Here is a 21466-nt window from a genome sequence, read left to right as displayed (position 1 = left end):
TATTATTATCACAAGTGTTCGAAATGTTCCCCATTATAATCAATGCACTTTCGTAATCTTCTTATCAAAGAACGTGTGACGTATATGCATTAATAATAGCACACTTATTGTAATAATAATAATGTGGATGCGTGAAACAGACCATCAACACTGATGGAGCTTGAATGTCTGGTGTGGCATAATTGATTACCAAATTATTGGACCTTACTTCATTAATGGTTCATTAACAGGTAGAAAATTCTGCACTTTTTTGTCTGAAACGCTCAAAAATCTATTAGAAAAAGTGCCACAACAAAAATGTTTGTCATTGTGATATTATTAATACGGCAATAACTGCAGAAACGCTTGAAAACGTCACACGTTCTTTGATAAGAAGATTACGAAAGTGCATTGATTGTAATGGGGAACACTTCGAACACTTGTGATAATAAAAATTTATTTGTGAATATCTCAGCAGTTATTCATTTTAGGCCCTACATAGTATACTAGTTTTTTATGCAGAATTTAATGCTTTATCAGAATCCAGAAAAAAATTAGGCATTCCATTTAAAAAAATAACGATGATCTTGATATCTTATTAAAAAAGTACATTTTGTTCCCTAATTTAGTTTAACTATGCAGGAAACATTTTTTCATACAATGTATATTTTACGAGTTATTTTGAAACGTCACGTTCCCTGACTCATCCTGTATATTATTAACATTTATAAGAAAATATTGTAAAATACTTTTAAACGTGCGTTTAATTTAGAGCATAGTTTATTCACAGTTTCTTACAATTATATATGAAATTTATTATTAATTATTAATCATTAACCGTTTGAGTCCCAGAGGCATTTAAAAGAAAACAGTCGAAAAATCCTAAACAGCGCGATAGTGATTGTTTAACATGCTGTTTTAAATGTACTAGCATTTTTCGACACAAAATCTGAAGAGCGCGATCGCGCTGATTGGGACTCAAACGGTTAATTTAATACCTTAAAACTGAATAAAAGTAAAAGTTCTCATAATAAAAATCTTTGTGTTATAACATTTTCATGGAAAATCTTAAATGTTACATTATCACGTGCTTTATGTACAAAATTTGATACATGACACATATTAAGCTCTATATTTAATAAATGAAGAAGTTTCAGTATTTTTACGTTAGACTAAAATACATAATGTATTTATGTTAATGATAGTGAACAGTCCATAATAATGAAATTCCCGTTTATTTTCGAATAAACGCATATTTTTGCGTAAAATATATAGATGATTGTTTTCTATGGACGGATTTTATAAATTGGTAAGTATATTAATATAACTTTATAAATAAATATAATCCGATAAATTATATATATATATATATATATATATATATATACAAAATATCAGGCAACATCCTTAACATTGCTATTAATTGTAGCCATTTCATGTTCCATATTTTGTTTTCTTCCATTAGTAACAGTCGAATCTTCATAAGTCTAAAAAAACAAATATTACAAAGTCTGAATATTTATATCGTTGTGCTGTGATTATACTAATTGAGCATTTATAATTATAATATTTATTAATTTTTTACCACTAAAATAAGTGGTGGTGGTAATTATTTTCTATTCGAATATTCTAATATTTTAAACTAATTCCTCTCCAATAGTTTTTTCTTTTCACGTTACTATATAAAACGAATAAAATGTAATTTTTTAATAACAATAATAAGTAGATGACAATGTACGATATTGAAATTTAATTCATATCATTTCTTGGACAAGCTATTAAATCTTTTGCAAAGGAAACCATAATATAAAAAAATTCGAATATATACAAACTCCGCATTTTAATGCAAATAAAATAACAATAAATTACCCATAGTTTCTTGTTGTAATTCTACCTTGTAGGAAGGATTATCATACGCCGATGTAGTTTTGCGCGGTGAAATGTCTGCCTTACTGCTCGTTCGTCTTTTCATCAACATCATTAAAAGAATCAATGTAGATAATATCGCAAGAGATGCAACTATTGCTACTATGACTAAAGGACCATAGTAATCTCCTTCGTGTAAGGGTATAGAAGCCAATTTACCCACTATAAAAGTTAAATTTTTTGTTTGTTAAATATAAATTATTTAGAAATATTACATTTGTATAATGCATATTCAAAATGCATTTTAAAATAATAAGAATTTATTATATTTTATACCTTGTCGAGGCACATTTGTTGGTATTAAAATACCAGGTTTAGTAACAAAATCTTGTACGTTACTTTTCTTAATTCTTCCATTTGTTAAATAAACTTCGATCCACAAACGATACCTTGTTCCCGGTTTTAGATCACTGATAATAGTCTTAGCTGGAGAATCTCTTTTAGCGATTTTAAATGTACTTGTATCTTCTTTTCCACTGTCACTTTGATAAATCGCTCGATAAATATTAACATATTTATCTTCAGGATAAGGAACACCACTCCATGATAACTCAACATCGGTCGACTTAATAGTTTTTATCTCAACTTTTACGTCGAATGAATAAGGATCTGGTTCAGAAGACGTAGTTACGTGAATCTGTATAAAAACAAATTTTTATATGTATTATATTTTATAAGAAATATATATATATGAAAAAATACACATTATTATATTACCGTTTTTTCTGCGACAAGCTCAGTAGTTTGTCCAGGGAACGGTATAAAATAAATTCCAATTTCATACGTTGTCATAGGTTTAAGATTTTCAATAACATAATTCGTTACAGATCTATGAATCAATGGCGTAGCTGCGTATACTTTCCCATCGTGTTCCTTATATCGTAATTGAACACCATCGATAAACTGTAACTCGTAATCCGTAAATTTCTTCCATATAACATTAATCCAACTCGAATTTGTTTCCATTATTCTTAATTCCGCATCGACTGGTATTTCTGGTGGTAACGTTGTACCTTCAGCATATTTTTCTAAAGTACGTACAGTGTATACTTTACTCATTGGACTGTTAGTTAAATCTTTTAGCTTAACCATTATTTTCACTTTGTATTCTGTAGATGGTTTCAAATCGTCTAATTCAAATTCCAATTGAGGAGTTGCTATCAGATCACCAGGAGGTGCAAATACTTTTGATTTCCAAGTTGTTGGATTTAAATTTCTAAATATATTCATATAAATGTGATTATCATAGAAAATTGTAGTAATGAATAAGAAATAAAATAAAATAGAAAACTTACTTAGGATCACTAGTATATCGTAATTCGACTCTTCCATGAAGACCTACTAAAATTGTTGGTACCGTAAATACTAATCGTACCGTACTTTCATCGAGTGCTTCCAAAACTTGCACAGTCACCTCATCGGATGAAGACGATACAGGGAAATTAGGAATACCTCCTGTTAATGGAAAACCTGATGGTAAATTATGGTCTAATCCTGCAATAAAAATGATAAAGATATTCAACGATTTCCAAAGTTCATTAACGTATAAAAGTTTCGAATAATTGATATGGGCTATTATTCTCCATTGTAGAACATGAATTTTTCCTGAAGTGATAGATTTTAGAGAATCAAAGTATAGGTAATAAATATAAAAACCTATTGTCATATATATATATATATATATGAAATTAATGATTTTTTTGTTGATTCTTTTTCTATTTTTTTTTGTTTTGTTTTTCTTTTTCTATCAGGGACGAACCTGACTGGTTTGGCGTTTGTGCTGCGAACGGATGATTCAAGTGCGTGAGTCCTGAATGTGGTATATGAGCATCAATATGAAGCGGTAGAGAAGGTTGCGGACCGGTCGGTATGTTATGAGGTATAGGTGGTTGTCCAGGATAATGTTGGAATGGTCCAGGATTAGTATCATGTTGACTGATATGAGCCAACAATTCTTCTATTTTTTGAGGAGTATTAGGAATATCTGGCGTGTGTATGTGATAAGTGGTTTGTCCGTTTTCATTTTTTTGCGTAAAAATGTGTGGCTTGCTAGTTTTTTTCGCTAATGGTGGTGGAGTACCAAAATATCCTGTTTGTATTTGATTAGTCGATGGTCGCTTTTGTGTTGCGATTTGTTGATGAAGATTGTAAATACCGGAGTGGCCCTGAGGTGGACCATGATCGAGTTGAATTAAACCAGGATGTTGAATATTTATAAAATGGTACAGTTCATCGGGTGCTATCTCTTGTTCGGGATTGCGTTGACCTTGTTTCGGTTTTCCCGGTAAAATTGGTGTCAAAGTTTTAATCTTGTCTATGTCGGAGAAATGATCAACGATTTGAGTTTTTTTTTTAGAATTCATTTGAATTATCACGTTTGGATCGATCGAGTCTGGTTTTGATGGTATTGAATCATGGTAAGGTGGTCCTGCCACGCTCTCGTCGAATTGTTCATTAAAACTAGAAGGAGGTATGTTCTCTCCGTTATTCGGTATAAAGGAGAAACTGGAACTGTCGGATTCTTGATGAGGATTTAATGGTATAAATTGAGGTTGATCGACGTTGTGAACGCCCTTCTGAAAGATTGATAATTTGTTTGGTTTAATCGTACTATGTATATATTGATTATCCATGTTTGGTTGTATTGGAACGGACATAATTTTATCGGGAAATTTGTCAGGACTCAATGGTCCAGGAAAATGTGTTTTCATTGGTTCGACAGGTTTTTTAGAATCCAACTTTGATTTTGATTTATCTTTGACCAATGGTATTAATTTTTCTGTCTGAGAGGATACATGAAAGACATCGTCGATGGTAGGATGAGTAGGTTTGTAGTCAGGACTGTAAGGTCCGTTGTATGGCACGGTAGGATGTCCAGGATCCATAGGATAATGAAAGAGTCCATGAGTAGTAGTGGCAGGGTCGGCATAAGTATTAGTATTTTTCGAATCTTCCCACAAGGAGGAAGTGCCATGTTCCGGTTCCTGGCTGGGCCTGACCATTTCCGACTTGTTATTCAATCTTTTGCTATCGTCAATCGATTGCCGATTGAATGTGTCTGTAGCTAAGGGGCCGGGATACGCGGGCGTCGCGTTCATTCCTGCAATAAGTAAAGTCTATTGTCACAGAAATTCGGTCGGTAATTCGGTCAGAATTTGTCCAAAGTCCATGCATATTTACAGCCAGATCCAAGTTACCTATGTATACGTATATGTGCAAGCACACCTGCCGCCGTACAAAGCATGCAGCATCTACAGTTTCTTGTGCAAAAATATACAATTAACGAACGTGTAAGACCGATATTGATCATTTTTACAGTTATTTTCAATCATTTCGTATCTACTTATATACATATACGTATGTATTTATACAAAACTATTATATCCTATACCTATACCTATATATGTATAAGAGATTTTTATAGGTGAACGACAGGTATGCCTATCCGATTATTATCTTTTTAGTGATATGAATTTGTGCGATGGATATACGTCCATAGTCCTTAGTTTAGATGAACACACTAAATTGAGATGATAATTATCTTTTACAAATGTATATATATATACATCTTTTGTTTGAAATAATATACTGGATATATCCAGTCAGGTCCGCGCATGGTACAAAGCGTAACCCAATACCAGACACCCAATTGTTGTTATAATTTAAGGACGAAAATATAATGATGAGAAAGTTTTTTATCCTTTACGATTACCGTCACCGTCACATTAAATAGAATAAAAGAATTGTGAACAGTTTTTCTTGTTTTTTTCTTTTTAAAAACTGATTCTATCTTTCATTCCTCAATCATCAGTCATTTTCTCAACTATTTTAAAAATATTTTAAATCAAGTTTATAATTGAATTTCGAATGATTAAAGTTCGAAGTATATCTGTACCCTGTAACGAAGGATTTCCACAGACCCAATGCAAGCAACAATCATCACCAGGTAAATGCATCAAGGTTGCTTGTTGCGATGGGCATTGTAACGTTACAGGTGGCAAAGCAGGAACAGGTGGACAGGCTGCATGACAGGTCACATTTCCCATTTCACAATAACATCGCTTTTCACATCCAGTGACATTCGATGGTAATTCGCTCCAATTGACGTATGTCACTCCTTCATAATTGCAAGATCCATTATTTCTACAATGAACTTCCTGAAAAAGGAAAAAAAAGAATTTATAGAAATATAACGATAGAGTTATTGCCCCACCCTGTATATATATATATTTTATCGATAATATATATGTTATTGTAATAGAAAGGGAATAATGATGACACTGTTTATCTTTCTCACATTATTTCGAACTAATTGTCAGACGAAACGTAAATCAGAAATTTGTGTGTTTACACATTAAATATAAATTTAAATGTTTCGAAGAACAATGAAGAGAACAGTTAGTCTTGAAACGTTGAAGGTGGCGGATGGTGCGAACGTTTAATAGTAACATTCTAATATTTTAAATTATATATGTTATAGGGAAAGTGGAAAATTCAGGCATTGTTTTTTTAATCAGAAAACAATAAAATTAATTAATATATAATATTAATTATATTTATTTACCTGAGGACAACACTGAGGTGCCTTCGGAACGAAATTTGCTGGAACGGTTTCCCAATCAATACAATAAGGATCCAATACGTCTAATCCAAAATCTGTAGGACACTGTATTGTAACACATTCCGCTTTTCCCCCTTCAGCACATATGCAGAAGGAAATGCATTCGTCGTACCATTCTGCACCAAGTTTATAAGATTTCCCTCTGTGACTGCACGAGTTTTTATCGAACATTTTCTCCGAAACATTAGTTTTTATTACTTCCGCAGGTAAAGATACTTGAATAGCTGGACCAGTTCGGCCTGACTCAATAACACGAACGTAATAAGTATGTGCTGGTTCCAAATTCGAAATGATGCCAGCTAGAGAAAAAAAAAATAAATAAATCGTTAAACTAAAACGCTAGATAATTATTCTCAATATAATTATAATTATTACCTTTGTCGGGTTTTTGTTGTCTCCACACGTGATTGTTATCAGATATTTCGATGGTAACGGTATCCAAATTTTTTCCAGAAAGTTTTAATTTGATCGCCGTTGAATTTAAAACTTTGACATCGGTCAAATTAACACTTAAATCGGTTGAATTTTCGGTTTTGATTTCGTGATCGCCGAGAGTAACGTCGCATAATGTAATAGTGCAACAAGAATCTCTGCCAACAGAAAAAATTATATTCTATGATTTGTTTTGTAACACGTAGAATTTAAATCTTACTTTAATTAGATGTACACACACATACACACACACCTCGGGTCCATAAGTTCGACGCAACGATCATGTTGATTAGCGATAGATGTAGTTTCATTTGGTGGACACCTTGGTTGACACTTAAGATTTCCACCAGTTTCGCAAATACATACTTTCGAACAACCATCTTCAACTCGTTGTCCTCTCGAAATAGTTTTGTTTCTAAATAAGCAAGTCTCTTCCGGTTCTGGGGCTACGAATAAGAATATTATAATATATACAATCGTTGATAATTATTTTGTAATTTAGATTTTATCTTATCCCGTAAATTTAACATGATCATAACGATCGTAGTATAATTAGAAATACACGTTAAATATTAAGTCCTACGTACCTGAATCAGCAGCGCAAATTAAAATAGCACAACATGGTTCCTCGGTGATTAATTTCTCTTCGCAAAGAGGATCGTGTATACCTCTACCTGCTCTAACGTATGGCGAAACACATAATGGTTTACAATCTCCAATAAATCCACCCTCCTTGCAAATACATTTTTCTTCGCAATCTTTAACAATTTTTTCTCCCATAGAATACGTTCGTCCATCGTCGATACATTGAATCGAATTAGGCAAGAAGCTCGAGGAAACGTTCAATAAAGTCTCGTTGTGAGGTACCACATATTCTCCTCCTAACAAAATTCATTGATATAATCATAATTAAAAAATTAAATATACAAATTGACAAGATGACGATAAATTGTAATTAATATAAAATATAAAAATGAAAAAAGAAAAAGAAAAAGAATAACCGGACGAAAAGAAATTTACACCTTCGACTTCTTTGTCGTTCTCGTCCATGCTGACGTCACTCAGATCCGTCAAATTGGTGTGCAATGAATTAGCTGGTTCGGGCGCAGTAACGTTGAGTGCTCTTCCTCTGCTTGACGATGATGATGATGATGATGTCGCTTCGTTGATTCGTAATTCTTCATCCATAATTTTGGTCCCCTTTATCGTTTCCACCATCATCGTCGTATTTTCTTCATCTTCCGTTAAAGTTGATATCTCCGTTACGTCAGGAATTTTCATCGTAGATGAAGATGAAGTAGCAATTACCTCGCCACGAAATAGAAGAGGTATAGCGGTGCTTTCTTTTTTAACGGAGGACCTTGATTCCGTGTTATCTCGAGAAGATACGAGATATGCGGTAGAAGATTTAGCATCATCCTCCTTATAAGATTTCTGATATTTTTGTTCCACTTTTGTTTTAAGGTCAACTGCGGATTTCTTTTTAGCCTCTGTCGATACTTTAGTATCCGTTTCTTTGATCAATAATTCGCTTTTCGAATTAAACGTTTCGTTTTTTGGCCTAGTTTCCAATGGCTCGACTTTCAATATATTTTCGTTTTCGCCAACTGCAAAGAAGGATAAAAGAAACACGATTAACTTATCGTTAGATATTAATGACATTTTTTTTAACTAATGTAAAAGATTCATTATTTTAATTCGTAATTAAATGGCTATTTGATCTCGTATTATATATTTTATGTATAATATAATTCAACTTTTAACTATTTATAGTATCATTACATAAAATTCATTAATGATTCTCTTTCATTTTGTTTTCAATTGAAAAATTAGATAATTATTTGTAACATGGAAATAAGATAATACTTTCAAACAAATGTTTAGCTTATTTCTTAAATTATCATTTTATTAATGTGTTTTTTTACCTGAGCCACACTATCTTTTTTTCTTTTTATCTAGGAAAATTTATAACAATTTGTTAGTTTTATATTGATATTATCATTTTTCCCCTATATATTTATTTCTATAAATATATATATCTTCTCCTTCATTTGATATCGATCATATTAAATCATATTAAAATAAAAGTAGATCATCTCTCTCTTTCCCGGATTTAAACCTAATATATATTGTATATTTTCTATTTATATATTATACATGTATTTAAATGAGCTATCCTCTTTTCTCAAGGATTCACACGATAAGTTAATATCTTTCGACCTTCTTTCGAGAATACGTTAACATTATTTAATTGTTATCAATGATCCAACTGTGAAACAATGTCGTCAAGAGGTTCGGTGTAACGGTAAATGGAACCGTGAGCAAGCGATGCGGTATGTCCGGGCCAAGAAACTTGTTAAGTTCGATAATGGTGATTGGATGTAAAGTACAAATTCTACTTGTAAATACTTAATGGATTCGTTTCGATAGAATAACTTTCAACGATTTACTCGTAATTTTGTTTCTTTTTGTTAATCATTTAAACAATTTTCTAGACCATTCATTCTGGTTGTGTAACCATGAAAATACATACGATAATAATGTTGCCAGGATATTAAGTAGGTTCCCCTTTTTTTTTGAAACGGATAAAAGAAGATAAGACAAGGAAGTGAACGTCCTTGATAAACCTACTTATATACATATATGCGTTCTGTTATTCAGTTATTCTCATTGGGACCTCACGAAAGTATCACAACTCTCTTTCTCTGTTTCGTTTCAAAGAAGCCTTTATTCTCAGAGATCTGCCGGTGATACGACATTGTGCAGGTAGAAAGTTTCCTGACGTAACGGACGACCTCACGAAGATGCAACCAAATGAATTACATTCGTTAAACGGATGTATATTTTGTCTAATTATTCCAATCGATTGCCTAATTTTTTTTCTTTCTTTTTTTTTTTATAATTTAACTCGATATTTAATCTTATGTTACATCGTTTAACTTTGAAGTCGCATAGTAATATATTTATTTTCCTTCCATTTCATTTTGTTAGTTTATTCTGACAAATTATTTCTTGCTTTTAAAATAGATAAAAATAGGAAATTTATATATTCTCTAAAAGTATAAGTTATATTTACTATAGTATATAATTGCATTAGAACGAGTAATGTTAGAACTTGTGGAACATTATATTATTTGGGATGTAGATATAATTAAGAAATTAGGTTACTAAGGGTTTAATCGTTATATTTTATACTATAGAAAATGTTGTCGTTTATCAAATAACATACCAAGGAAGTACAACTTCCATTACGGTATGAATGAAGAATCATAACGGTTTAACCGGTTCACACGAACTCTATATTCGTCGAGTTCACTTGACACGGCATATTCGACACGTGCGACTTACGAGGAATCACGGTGTGCCATTAGAAAGAATTATATGTTGATTTTAATGAAAGAATTTTAAATAAACGATTAATAGAAAAAAAAAACATAAAAATTACATATATACGTCAAGAGAAATTTTTTACCTTAAAAACTTATTTATATATATATATATACATATAATCAAGCTATTTTATTAATATTTGAATTTTTTCGCATATGTATTTGTGATCAAATAAATACTTACATATATATATAAAAAAAAAAATAAAAGGTTCGATTGAGAGTTTAGTAATACTTTCAAGATCGACTTTTAATCGTAAAGAAACAGTATATTTACATCGAAGGCCAGCCAGTGTAACGCTATTCGCGTATCGACTACTCGTACTATAATATTTTCCAATCTGGAGACAAGTTACCACAGCTTACTTGCAATCTAGGTTTATAACGTTCAATAATTAAGAGAATACGATATCTTAGAAAACTAGTTACTGGGACGATTAATGTCGACATTTTAACACAATTACGTTACGTTATCTGAATTTGGATGTGACAATCAAAATATTTCCAAAATTAGGGTGAAGCTTTTATATTGTTTTATCATATAATGATGATTTTAATAAAAAGTTTTGAAAAAATAATAAAGAGGATTTAATTATAGTTAATAATTAATTAAATTTAAAGAATAATTTTATTATATTATTCTATATATATGTAATATTAGATTGCTCGGAAAATTTGTGCTGATTTATAAATATATATTCGATATACATTTTTTAAAATGTTACATGAGCCGTTTACTTATTTTAATAATTAGGTCTTAACACCATTAAATGAGAACAATTTTTAGACCGTACATGATAAATGAAACTACAATGTAAATTTGAAAATGAATAAGTTATGAGTGGCTCATATATATATATATGTGAAAATAAATAATCATTTTTTGTTTTTGTTTTAAATTTTATCTCATAACGATTTAAAATGTTGAAACTGTTTGTTATCGTAAACAATATTTTTTTTCCATGCACGATCCAAATAACTTATACATCAATGATCTAAACATTTTCTGATGAAAACAAATTAAACGATCTTAAAGTTGGATGTATCATAGAATTCTTGTAATGCAAAGAGAAAGAAAGAAGTAAAGAATATTGATCGAATGGTTGAAAAAATTGATTGAATAGAGATTCGAAGAGGAAAAGGGAAGAGGAACTCGAGGAAGACGAGAAAAATAAGAGGAAGAAAAACAGGGAAAAATATCTCGAGAAGGTAGCACGAGAAGGTAAACTGGATGGAACGCGGGATATTATGGTGGGAGGATAAAACAAGATGCCGGAGAAGGAGGGAGAGAGAAAATAGTCGGTCACCGAGCGAACATGCCTTCGGCTATACGGTATCCTATCCTACTTGCCACTTCTTGTAAAATAAACATTTGATTCCATACTTTGTGTTTTATCGATCTAAACTACGATATTTTTGTTATTTTGTTTAATTCGAAATCAAATGAAATCAATATACTTGATATTATTTTTCATCCGATGATATGAATTCGATCAGAAATTAAAGGATAACGATGATTCAGATCATCTTTCTTATTACATCATCGTTCGTTACCGATCTTACGATATTGAAACCATCGAGAGAACGTAGAACATGTTAACTTAACATCCAACTCGTTTTAATGATTCTTCAAATCAACATTTCCCAAACTTTTCCCACCAATTATAGAATACATATATCAAAAATTTTCTAATTTCAATAGAACATTTATTTATTATTTTATAGATATATAATATGTTAATTAAGAAATTAATTGAGAATACATACGAATGATTTAACTATGGAAAAATAAAACGTATAGAAATGATCAAATACATTTTATCGCAGAACATTTATTATCCTTTTACGTAATACAGTTTGATAATCGATACTTTAAAATTATATCACTACGATATTATTTAATTCTTGACTCATATCAGGTTTATTATAAATAAACTATGAAATGCAAATCGGATATATATTTTTAAATAACAACGAGAAATACTACTTGTCTCTGGACGAGGTTTAGATTCGATAAAAAAGAAAAGTTAGTTTTATTAACCGATTAATTCAGTTTTCAGAGAGAGAGAGAGAGAGAGAGAGAGAGGAGAGAGCGAGAAAGAAATATATATATATATATATTATATACAACATACGAGGTTACCGGTGTGTGTGTGGTGTGTGTGTGTGTGTGTGTGTGTGTGTGTGTGTGTGTGTGTGTACTTTCGACAAATACGAAGAGTCGAGAGTGGAACGGTGGCATTTTCAATGCGAACTATGATTGAAAGAGAAATGCGCTAATATCTATCTCGTTCGAAGATAAAAAAACACTATGGCGGGTCCTCGTTACTTTTTGTTTTTCTTTTTCATTATTGCATTCGATTCTCGCACGTTTGTTAATGTGTGAGTGAGCCGCGCCCGCGTTTGCTCTTTCGTTCATTTGTTCGTTTATACGTTCATTCGTTCGAGGTTCCTTTCCCCAATCCAATCCCACCTTCTTTATCTTCGAAAGCGTACTTAACTGACTGTGAGGATTAATCTAACATAAGCGAAGAAGAAAATAAGAAAAAGCCATGCCCCACTGTTGCTGAGAAGTTGAGCTTTTAACGGGATAGTTACGTAAACCATTGCATTGATTTTATTTTCATATTTCATCATTGACACCCTTCCCCTTGATTTATTCGCTATTAGTTTTTATACGTTATAAATTATACTATACGTTTACGAGGTCTACAAAATTAATAATGTATTGGATTGCACGTAGGCAATTTGTAACGAATTATAAAATATTATATAATATATATTCGATTTATGCAATATGTTGATTATGTGAATTTTCTTTACATTTTTTTAATTGGCCCGAATTTTTTTTCTTTTGATAATCCAATATATTCAATCTTGTATCGAATATTCGAAACGAAATATTAATATTACTCGAAGTTAATACGTATTTTTAAAATTAAAATGAAATGCATGATTGTTTTGAATTATAGTACTGATATCAATAATGAATAAAATAGATTTAGGTTTTTCTATATTTTCGTTTTTATTTTTGGATGTGAAAATACATAGTATAATGTTTAAAGAGTCGTTTTATTTAATTGAAAAATTAGAAATATTTATTTAATAGGTATTTATAGTAATGCTATCATGAATCCATATTTTATGGTGAGATTCGTATCTTGAAATGAAACAAATCTGACATTGTAATAATATTAACAAACTATAATAGATTTTTTGCTTTGTTTTTTATTTCTCGGTAAAGTGACTTTTGAAACAGCCTTTATATAAAATAAATATTTATATATTAGCCTTATATTTCTTTAATATACATTTTTATTTTTATACTAGTTTTCATTACGGGGCTTTTTTCCGCGTAAAACATTGCAACGAAAAAATAATTCGTATTAATCGACGGAAAGGTGCATAGAAATTTTGATTTTGAAGTATCCTACTTTACCCTATCTCACTTTTGTTAGAATAAATTTGTAACAACGTTGATAAATTTTTACGATCGATCTGACATCGTTCGATAATATAATATTTTTCCAAACACCCGTTGTCGTTTTCTATGCGAGCGTTGAAATCACCAGATTACTTTGGTAATCTTTAAAAACTCTCTTTCCATTAGGGAGTGAATCAAAATTTCGTACGTTTATTGCGTTATAAACTGCATAATGGATTGTTTTTTGTAAAATTTACTTTGGAAATATCAACTATAAAAAAAAGACGCACGAACTTTTGATTCACCCTAATATTTCTCTTGTTTATTTTGTTCTCTCTCTCTCTCTCTCTCTCTCTCTCTCTCTCTCTCTCTCTCTAGGATTAGAATGGAAAATTGTTTGAAATCTTTGAAAACTCGGACAAGGAGCGAGACCTCGAAGAGTTCTATGCCCTCTTCTTTTCTTTCTTATTCCAATATTTCTCTTCTTAGCTACGCGAGAAGCATATGGGATAATATACTAGTACATTCGCGTTTGTGTTGCTTTACCAATATACCGGGTAGGTGATCATTTCGATACTGGAAGTATCAAACTCGTCAAAGTGATCGATTTTAAATATTATTTTTCTTAATTATTCGAAGTGTACTTATTAGAGAATTAGTAATTGTATATATTTTAGTAATCTATTTATTTTATTACGAAATTAAATAAATTAAAAATAATAATTAAATATTCTCTTTTTTTATTTACAGCATATTAAGAATTAAAACAAAGAATATTTGAATATCTTTGATTATTGATATTTAATGTTATTTTTATTTGTCAAACGTTTCGTACACACTAGGTATATACTAATTACTTATAGGACGTATATGCATATGTCTCTTTATGTTACGACACGTCAAGTAATTATTTTGTCTTTCATGTTCTTATATTAGTAAGAAAGAAAATATACGTACAATACAATCACAGAATTTACTCTCTAAAAGCCATGATTTTTTTATCCTTGTTTTTTCACAAATTTCATTTTTGAGATATCGATTATTGGAACAAGTAAAATACTTGAGAATAAAGCTCAAAGAAAGTTACTTATTTAAATATACTTCTAACAATATTTTATTCCGTTGATAAAATAATAACGATAGATTAATAAAAATAAATATAAAAGTACACAACAATTGTCTTGCTATAATTTTTCTGGTACACGCACACATTTTTCGAGAGAGTGGATCGGATCGGATGCTAACCCATATAAAATCTCGACGAATTCTTTCCATTGTTTGAGTTTAATTATAGACCTCGTTAGTTTGCGCGTAAAAAACCCGTAAAATAAAAGGAGCGAAAAGAAAAAAAAGGAGAAGAAAATTTAATAAAATACAATAATAATAATAATAATAAGAAGAAAAACTAATAGAGGTATCTTATCGCAAAATAATTCACGAACCATAATTGGCTTCGTTAAAAATAATACGTTACAATGTTTATTTTCTGTTTGCTTTCAAATCGAAACGTTGCACGGTGATATCGACGAGATTGTATCAGAGAAAGAAAGAGAAAGAAAGAGAAAGAGAAAGAGAGAGAGAGAGGTGTCGAAGTGGGTTCCCTCATAAGAAACCATAAAAGAAAGTATGTGATTCGTTCATTGATGCATTACAAAGCTTCTTCTATCTACTTAGGTATCTGTAATTTAAAAATAAGAAAGTTGTATCTCTCTCGCCTATATAGCAAAATAATAATCGCATAAGTCATATTATAATATTATACTATTGAGCGTGAAATTTAAAAGGAAGATCAACGTCCGACTCCTCCTTTTACGAGTCACAGTTAGGCGTCTTGTTCTTTCGAAGGTCGTCGTACGAGCGAATGCGTGTCGGTCGGTTCACCAACTGGACTCTTCATGCTACCGTTAATCCGCTTCGAATCCGAATGATGACGAATCCGAAAGACGAATACTTTTTACGTTTACGTCCTTGTAGTAAAAAAAAGAAGGCAAAAAAAACAAAAACAAAAAGGAACACTCTTTCGTTTACTTTCTTATTGCGCACGTGGGGGAAAACGATTTAAGTAAAAAGAAATAGAGAGAAAGAGATGGGTTTTCTATTTAACATTCCTATCGTTGAAATTCAATCGTGCGAACATCCTCGATGTTACTAAAACCAACGTTCGTTATAGTTTTACTCCAAAAATAAAAAAAAATTGTTTTAGAAGGGGAAAGAACACGTGTACTTTAATCGATCAGTCAAAAGAAATTCTTTACTCGTTTCAATAATATTTTGACAAAATTTGTAACAATGAAATTCAAACGAATAGAAAGGGAAAGAAATTGTTTACCAATCTAATTCAATTTCTAAATCCAATAATTATAATTATAATTATATTATATAGCTTTTTTATATTGGCGCTTTAGTTGTTAATGTTTTTTTATTTTATAATTATTAATCGATAATAATAATGTTCATAGTGTATATATATGTGTATATCATATAATTTTAATTATAATATAATTATAATACTAATATTAATTTATATCTACCGTTCGTTGTTGTCCCCTTTGTCGTTGCCGCCTCCGTCGTCATCGTCGTCGTCGTCGTCGTTGTTGTTGTTATCGGAATAGTTTCGATATCCAACGCAGATGAGGAAGGAATAATAGCTAGCAGGCCTAAAAGGCAAAGTCCCGCCAGCATCGTACACAAGAAACATTTTTTCTGGATGCGCATCCTACCGCATACTTCTGCAAGGCACTAAAAACCACCGAAACACTCTTGTTCTAAAAACTATTAGCCCGACACAAATAAATATTACAATATATCACTATGAAAAAATATCCACTGTCACTTTGTTATTTCATCGAATTCATTCGTTCACGTTGATCGTTCGAATGTATCCCCCAATTAATCCTTCTTTATTATTTTTATTATTATTATTTTTCTTCACCTCGTATCTTTTTTTTACAACAACGAGAATAATCGCAAAATTTATCGAAAAATCAAAAAATCAAAAAACAGAAAAAAACGAACGAAACGAATTTTTCGAAAGGATTATATTATTGATTTTCTAATACTCGATTTTTTTGAAAGTACGTACAAAGAACGTTGTTGGGCCCCCCTTTTTTTTTCTTTTTCGTTTTAATTCGTTGACTTCTCTCGTTTAAGTTTTTTAAAAGGGTGATATTCCGTTTTTATATTGGTTCTCAGTTTTTACGTACTACCTTTGCTGACCAGGGATAACACACTTGATCCGTGTCGAGGACGGAGGCGAAATGCAGCAGTAGAGTGGTATCCATCTATCTCTCTCTCTCTCTCTCTCTCTCTCTCTCTCTCTCTCTTTCTACCTCCTACTCTCTTCTCGTACTGTCTTCGTATTCGTCGTCGTTACCACTACCACTAATAATACCAATACCACCGTCACTGGTACATCGCCGTCATTATCATCGACATCACTATCACAATCACAAGCTACCACACTACTAATATCTAAACTTTTCAATCCTTCTCTTTCTTTCTCTTTCTCTTTATCTCTCTTTTTCTCTCTCTCTCTCTTTTAACCCCCCTTCCCCCCTCTCTTGTATACTAGGCCTCAGGGAATTCTCTACGCTCACCTTGCTAGGCAACCCGATTCTATAGAGTGACCATAGCAAACGAAGACTTCCTACTCTTTCAACCTTTCCTTCGAATATACTAACAAAAAAACACGTCTTTTTGTTTTATCCTTTTTTTTTTCTCATAAACTCGAACGATAGAACAGGTAATGAGACAATGGAAGGATATTATAATTAAATAAAGAGTTTTATTATTTCAGTTTATAATTATTGTTGTATTATATTTCCTCTTGATTTTGTATGCATTGTGTTTAAATATTTTGATCTCTTTTGTTAATAAACACGATCGGTTTATCTATAATATTTCATTTGATATGTAACAAAAGTATGTCTCGATTGAAATGTCTTTATTTTATTTCATACCGTTCAGTCAACGAAGCTCAATGTTTTTCAAAGAACATTTCTCTCATTAATATTTAAATCCAACGGCACGCCAATCGCGATCTCTGGATGTAGAACATTTTATTTATAATGTATCGAGGGGAAAGTGGTGAAATTGAAAGTAAGTATATATAGTAGAAATAAGAATGTCAGTCAACTAATATTTTTCATTTCATAAATTATATATGCATATTGTAGAACGTTATGATATTGTTTTTACGTTAGAAAAATAATTGTCATTTGTATTAATTCATATATATTTCTTCGTCTATACGAGTTATTTTTCCAATATTTGTTGTTCAATACATTATCGATATTAAATCGAATCGTTAGATAAAATATTCTAATTATAATATATTGTTTATTATATATACATGTGTTTGTATATGTGCAAGCAACTTACGTTATTATTAAAAATATATAATTATACAATTCGTTATTATAATAATATTTATTATATTCAATGCTTGCTTATACTTACATTTTTTTACATGAACAATTTCCCCACAATAGTTATTATTTTAATTTGAAATATTAATTTGTTTATTATAAAACGTATTTAATTTGTGCGTATAAATAATTACCGATTAACGTACCGATCAGCTTTAAAAGTAAGTAGATTTTCGGATGAGACAGAACCGAGATCAATGACGACATGTTTTAAAAAAGTGATGGTGAAATTGTTCTTCGCGCGAATATGAGTCAGGGGAAAAATTTGAATTCGAAAACTTTCGAACCCCCAAATAAAGAAATCGAAAAAATGATATAATTTTCATATATATATATATATATATATATTTTATTCTTTTGATGATTTTCAAACGTTCATGGGATTATATATCAAATAGAAAACACCCGGTAGACTAATTGGGATTGGTCGAGGTCATCTCCTCGATTAAGTTTGGAAGAAGAGAGAGGAAAAGCAAGTGGGTTCTCTCTAGTCTCGCTGTTATAGTAGCAAGTAATATATAAACGCATAGAGTGTTATAATAATCACAGTTGTACGTTGGTTACTTAATCTTATGTCGTGGTATGTCTCCGAGAAATCAAACTGATACGTTAAAATATTCGTACGATCTTAATGGTCGTTATTCGCATGAAACATTGACACATCCTTTCAGGAAAACATTTCTTAATATAAGATTTTACGAAATAGTAATGTTTTACAATGACGCGTGAATCATCATGCCAGAGTATCGGTTTTCCTATGAGTATTCATCGAACTTGTGCACACGAACGAGTATTTGCGAACATTGAATTTTGATTAGTACTTTATTAGCAATGTTAATATTTCAACGTTACAACTTGTCTTTTGACATTCCGATAGTTGTGGTGTAACATTTAAAATATATAAATATTATTTAATTTTTTCTTTATAATAAAATGCCATAATTAATTAAATTTATTATAAATATTTTTATTTTGCATAATATGAAATAATATATAGACAATAATAAGATGAATGTGATATTATTTGACGTTATTTGTATGATTGTTCTTTCTTTCGTAATTTTAATATCATTCTTAACGTTTAATAGATTTTAAGGATGATTTTGAAGAAAAAAAAATATATAAGTTTTAGCTGACGATAGATATGTCGGAACAACTTCGAAAATTTTCTTGATTACCACAGCCAACATCACCCGAACCATCTTCGCAAATACCCCAATTATTTCCAGCCCTATAATGCCATCTAAGGACGCAGTGTTCACAGGTAAGTCCTTGGGGAAGGACTGCTTCGATCGTGTAATCCTTTATAGCGTATGATGTGATATTATACTTGTACGACCCATCGGCCAATCGTATTGGATATTTCGCAAAACATTCGTCCGTTTCTAGTTCCTTCGTATTGTTCAAAGGACAAATTGAAAATTCGAAATGTCCCAAATGAGAAGCTGTTAATTCGATTTGAATTTGAATGTAAGAACCTTCTCTATATCTGTAACAATAATTCTTTATTATATTTTTCCAATGAAATATAATAATAATAATAATGTGAGATGTAAAATTAGTTTACTCTTCGACAATGAGTCCGGTACCATAAATACCGCCATTTTCGTTGGGTCTTGGTCGTGGTAAAGACCAATCGTCACCACACTCCCCGCAATGACCATTATTTTTTCGATATTGAATCTGTATGAAAATAACTATTTAAATAAATCGTTAATTATTTAAGACAAGTTTATATAAATTAATTGTACGTTATATAATAAAATGAAGATTTTCTAATGAACAAACATTTTCTTATAAAGGATGTCCCATTTAAATCGATTTTTTTAGACTGAAGGATTTACTTATGAACACTTACTATGAAAAGGTAAATAATACTAATACGCGTACATAGCACCAATATGACTAATCAATATTAAAAGTAAAATATCTTGTTAAGTAATAATTTTTCTTCATAAATTGTTTAATACTTTTACGTAGGGAATAAAAACCTGCATGGATTGGTATATTCAAAAATATATAATTTCGTTTACAAAATCAAAGTAGACCTTCGTGTGACCTTTATGCATCCACGTACAAAAAAATTAATATTATCAGATAATGCGTTATTTTAAACTATTTAACATTTGTTTAACACATTTTCTTTTTACCATCAACAGTTTCGAAGATATTTAAGTGAATCGATTTAAATGGGACACCGTATAATGGAATAATTTTACGCCATACGATAGGCAATATTTCAACTCAATTGTGTTTACATGATTGCATATTTGCAGGCGTTATTTAATAATAGTGTATGAATTTTTGAATAATTTTTACGATTATCGATTATTATTGAAAGATTTCGTAAAAAAATATTGATTATTATGATACCTCGAAAATAAATTTGAAATTATTAAACATAGTCATGAAAAAGCAATGTGATCTTACCTGAAAACCACCACAAAAATGTTGATTATCGAGATAATTACGAGGAACAGGAAGATTCTTTCTCCATGCGCTACTTCTGTTAATCGGATCCAACATCATACCATGACCACGAATTTGTTTCAAATTCACGATAAACATGCAAAAATACAGTATTATTTGTAAAATATACATTTTGTTTTGTTTCTTTTCTTTTTCTTTTTTTTTGTTTCTTCTCAAATTCGAATATTCCTACGAGATATACTAACTACACTATAACAACGAATTATATTTCATACAATTAGAAATATGTCTCACCGATTGCTTTATATATTTATTATGAGCCGATAAGACGAGTGCCATGTCAAATAATCGATAAAAATAACAAATGGATGAGTAAACGCATCAATTTTCGTCTAACGTAAGATGATAGATAAACTCAAATTGGAAAAACGACGAAAAAAAATATCAAATTTTTAAATTAAGAATTAATTTAAACAAATTGCTCGACCATTAAAATTTTTCATCCACGTATGATATGAAATTGTTTACGTTACGGATGATATTTCGTTTCTTCTCATCTAATGTTAACAGTAAAAAATTAACGGTTGTTATACCGTTGATAATTTGTTAACAATGTAATCAAATAAAAGAATAAAAATCTAATCGACAATATTTATCGAGCGTTGAACGATAAAGTAATGTCAAACTTTTCTAATAATCGCTCGTGATGTTGACAATCTAGTCAGGAAAAAGAATATCAATCTTATCGATATTTGTCGTCAAATTATCTGATTACATGTATATCTAAGTATATTTTTATTCTTAACCCATATATTTTAATATTACACGCAATTGATGT

General features: G+C 30.6%; 2 protein-coding genes across 2 annotated transcripts; both read right to left on the bottom strand.

The window, feature by feature from the left end:
• Positions 1–741: 741 nt before the first annotated feature.
• Positions 742–16742, bottom strand: LOC122516392 (putative epidermal cell surface receptor). The gene is made up of 13 exons (XM_043634158.1): positions 16303–16742; positions 7981–8565; positions 7546–7839; positions 7212–7404; positions 6902–7116; positions 6470–6825; positions 5801–6062; positions 3665–5005; positions 3201–3399; positions 2623–3121; positions 2182–2542; positions 1874–2067; positions 742–1466 (listed from the first exon to the last, which is right to left on the bottom strand). The coding sequence occupies exons 1-13, from the start codon at positions 16484–16486 to the stop codon at positions 1374–1376; spliced, it is 4776 nt and encodes a 1591-aa protein (XP_043490093.1). The 5' UTR covers positions 16487–16742; the 3' UTR covers positions 742–1373.
• Positions 16743–19326: 2584 nt separating this feature from the next.
• LOC122515400 lies at positions 19327–20766 on the bottom strand. Its single transcript, XM_043632762.1, has 3 exons — positions 20629–20766; positions 19766–19881; positions 19327–19687 (listed from the first exon to the last, which is right to left on the bottom strand). Exons 1-3 carry the CDS (start codon positions 20764–20766, stop codon positions 19327–19329), a joined length of 615 nt encoding a protein of 204 aa, XP_043488697.1.
• Positions 20767–21466: the final 700 nt, after the last annotated feature.

Source organism: Polistes fuscatus, unplaced genomic scaffold (genome assembly GCF_010416935.1).
Source record: "Polistes fuscatus isolate 324 unplaced genomic scaffold, CU_Pfus_HIC Scaffold1, whole genome shotgun sequence".
In the NCBI taxonomy this organism is placed as follows: Eukaryota; Metazoa; Arthropoda; class Insecta; order Hymenoptera; family Vespidae; genus Polistes; species Polistes fuscatus.
Note: the sequence above shows the minus strand (reverse complement) of the source record. Positions and strands in the feature narration are given on the sequence as shown.

Excerpts from the sequence above, each read along its gene's own strand:
- LOC122516392 (XM_043634158.1), bottom strand. The coding sequence starts at position 16,486 with ATGCGCATCCAGAAAAAATGTTTCTTGTGTACGATGCTGGCGGGACTT. Across the intron at positions 6,063-6,469 it reads CACCTCAGTGTTGTCCTCAG|GAAGTTCATTGTAGAAATAA; the intron begins GTAAATAAATAT and ends TTCCTTTTTCAG. Across the intron at positions 2,543-2,622 it reads AGCTTGTCGCAGAAAAAACG|ATTCACGTAACTACGTCTTC; the intron begins GTAATATAATAA and ends GTTTTTATACAG.
- LOC122515400 (XM_043632762.1), bottom strand. The coding sequence starts at position 20,766 with ATGTTTATCGTGAATTTGAAACAAATTCGTGGTCATGGTATGATGTTG. Across the intron at positions 19,882-20,628 it reads ATTTTTGTGGTGGTTTTCAG|ATTCAATATCGAAAAAATAA; the intron begins GTAAGATCACAT and ends ATTTTCATACAG. Across the intron at positions 19,688-19,765 it reads ACCGGACTCATTGTCGAAGA|ATATAGAGAAGGTTCTTACA; the intron begins GTAAACTAATTT and ends TTATTGTTACAG.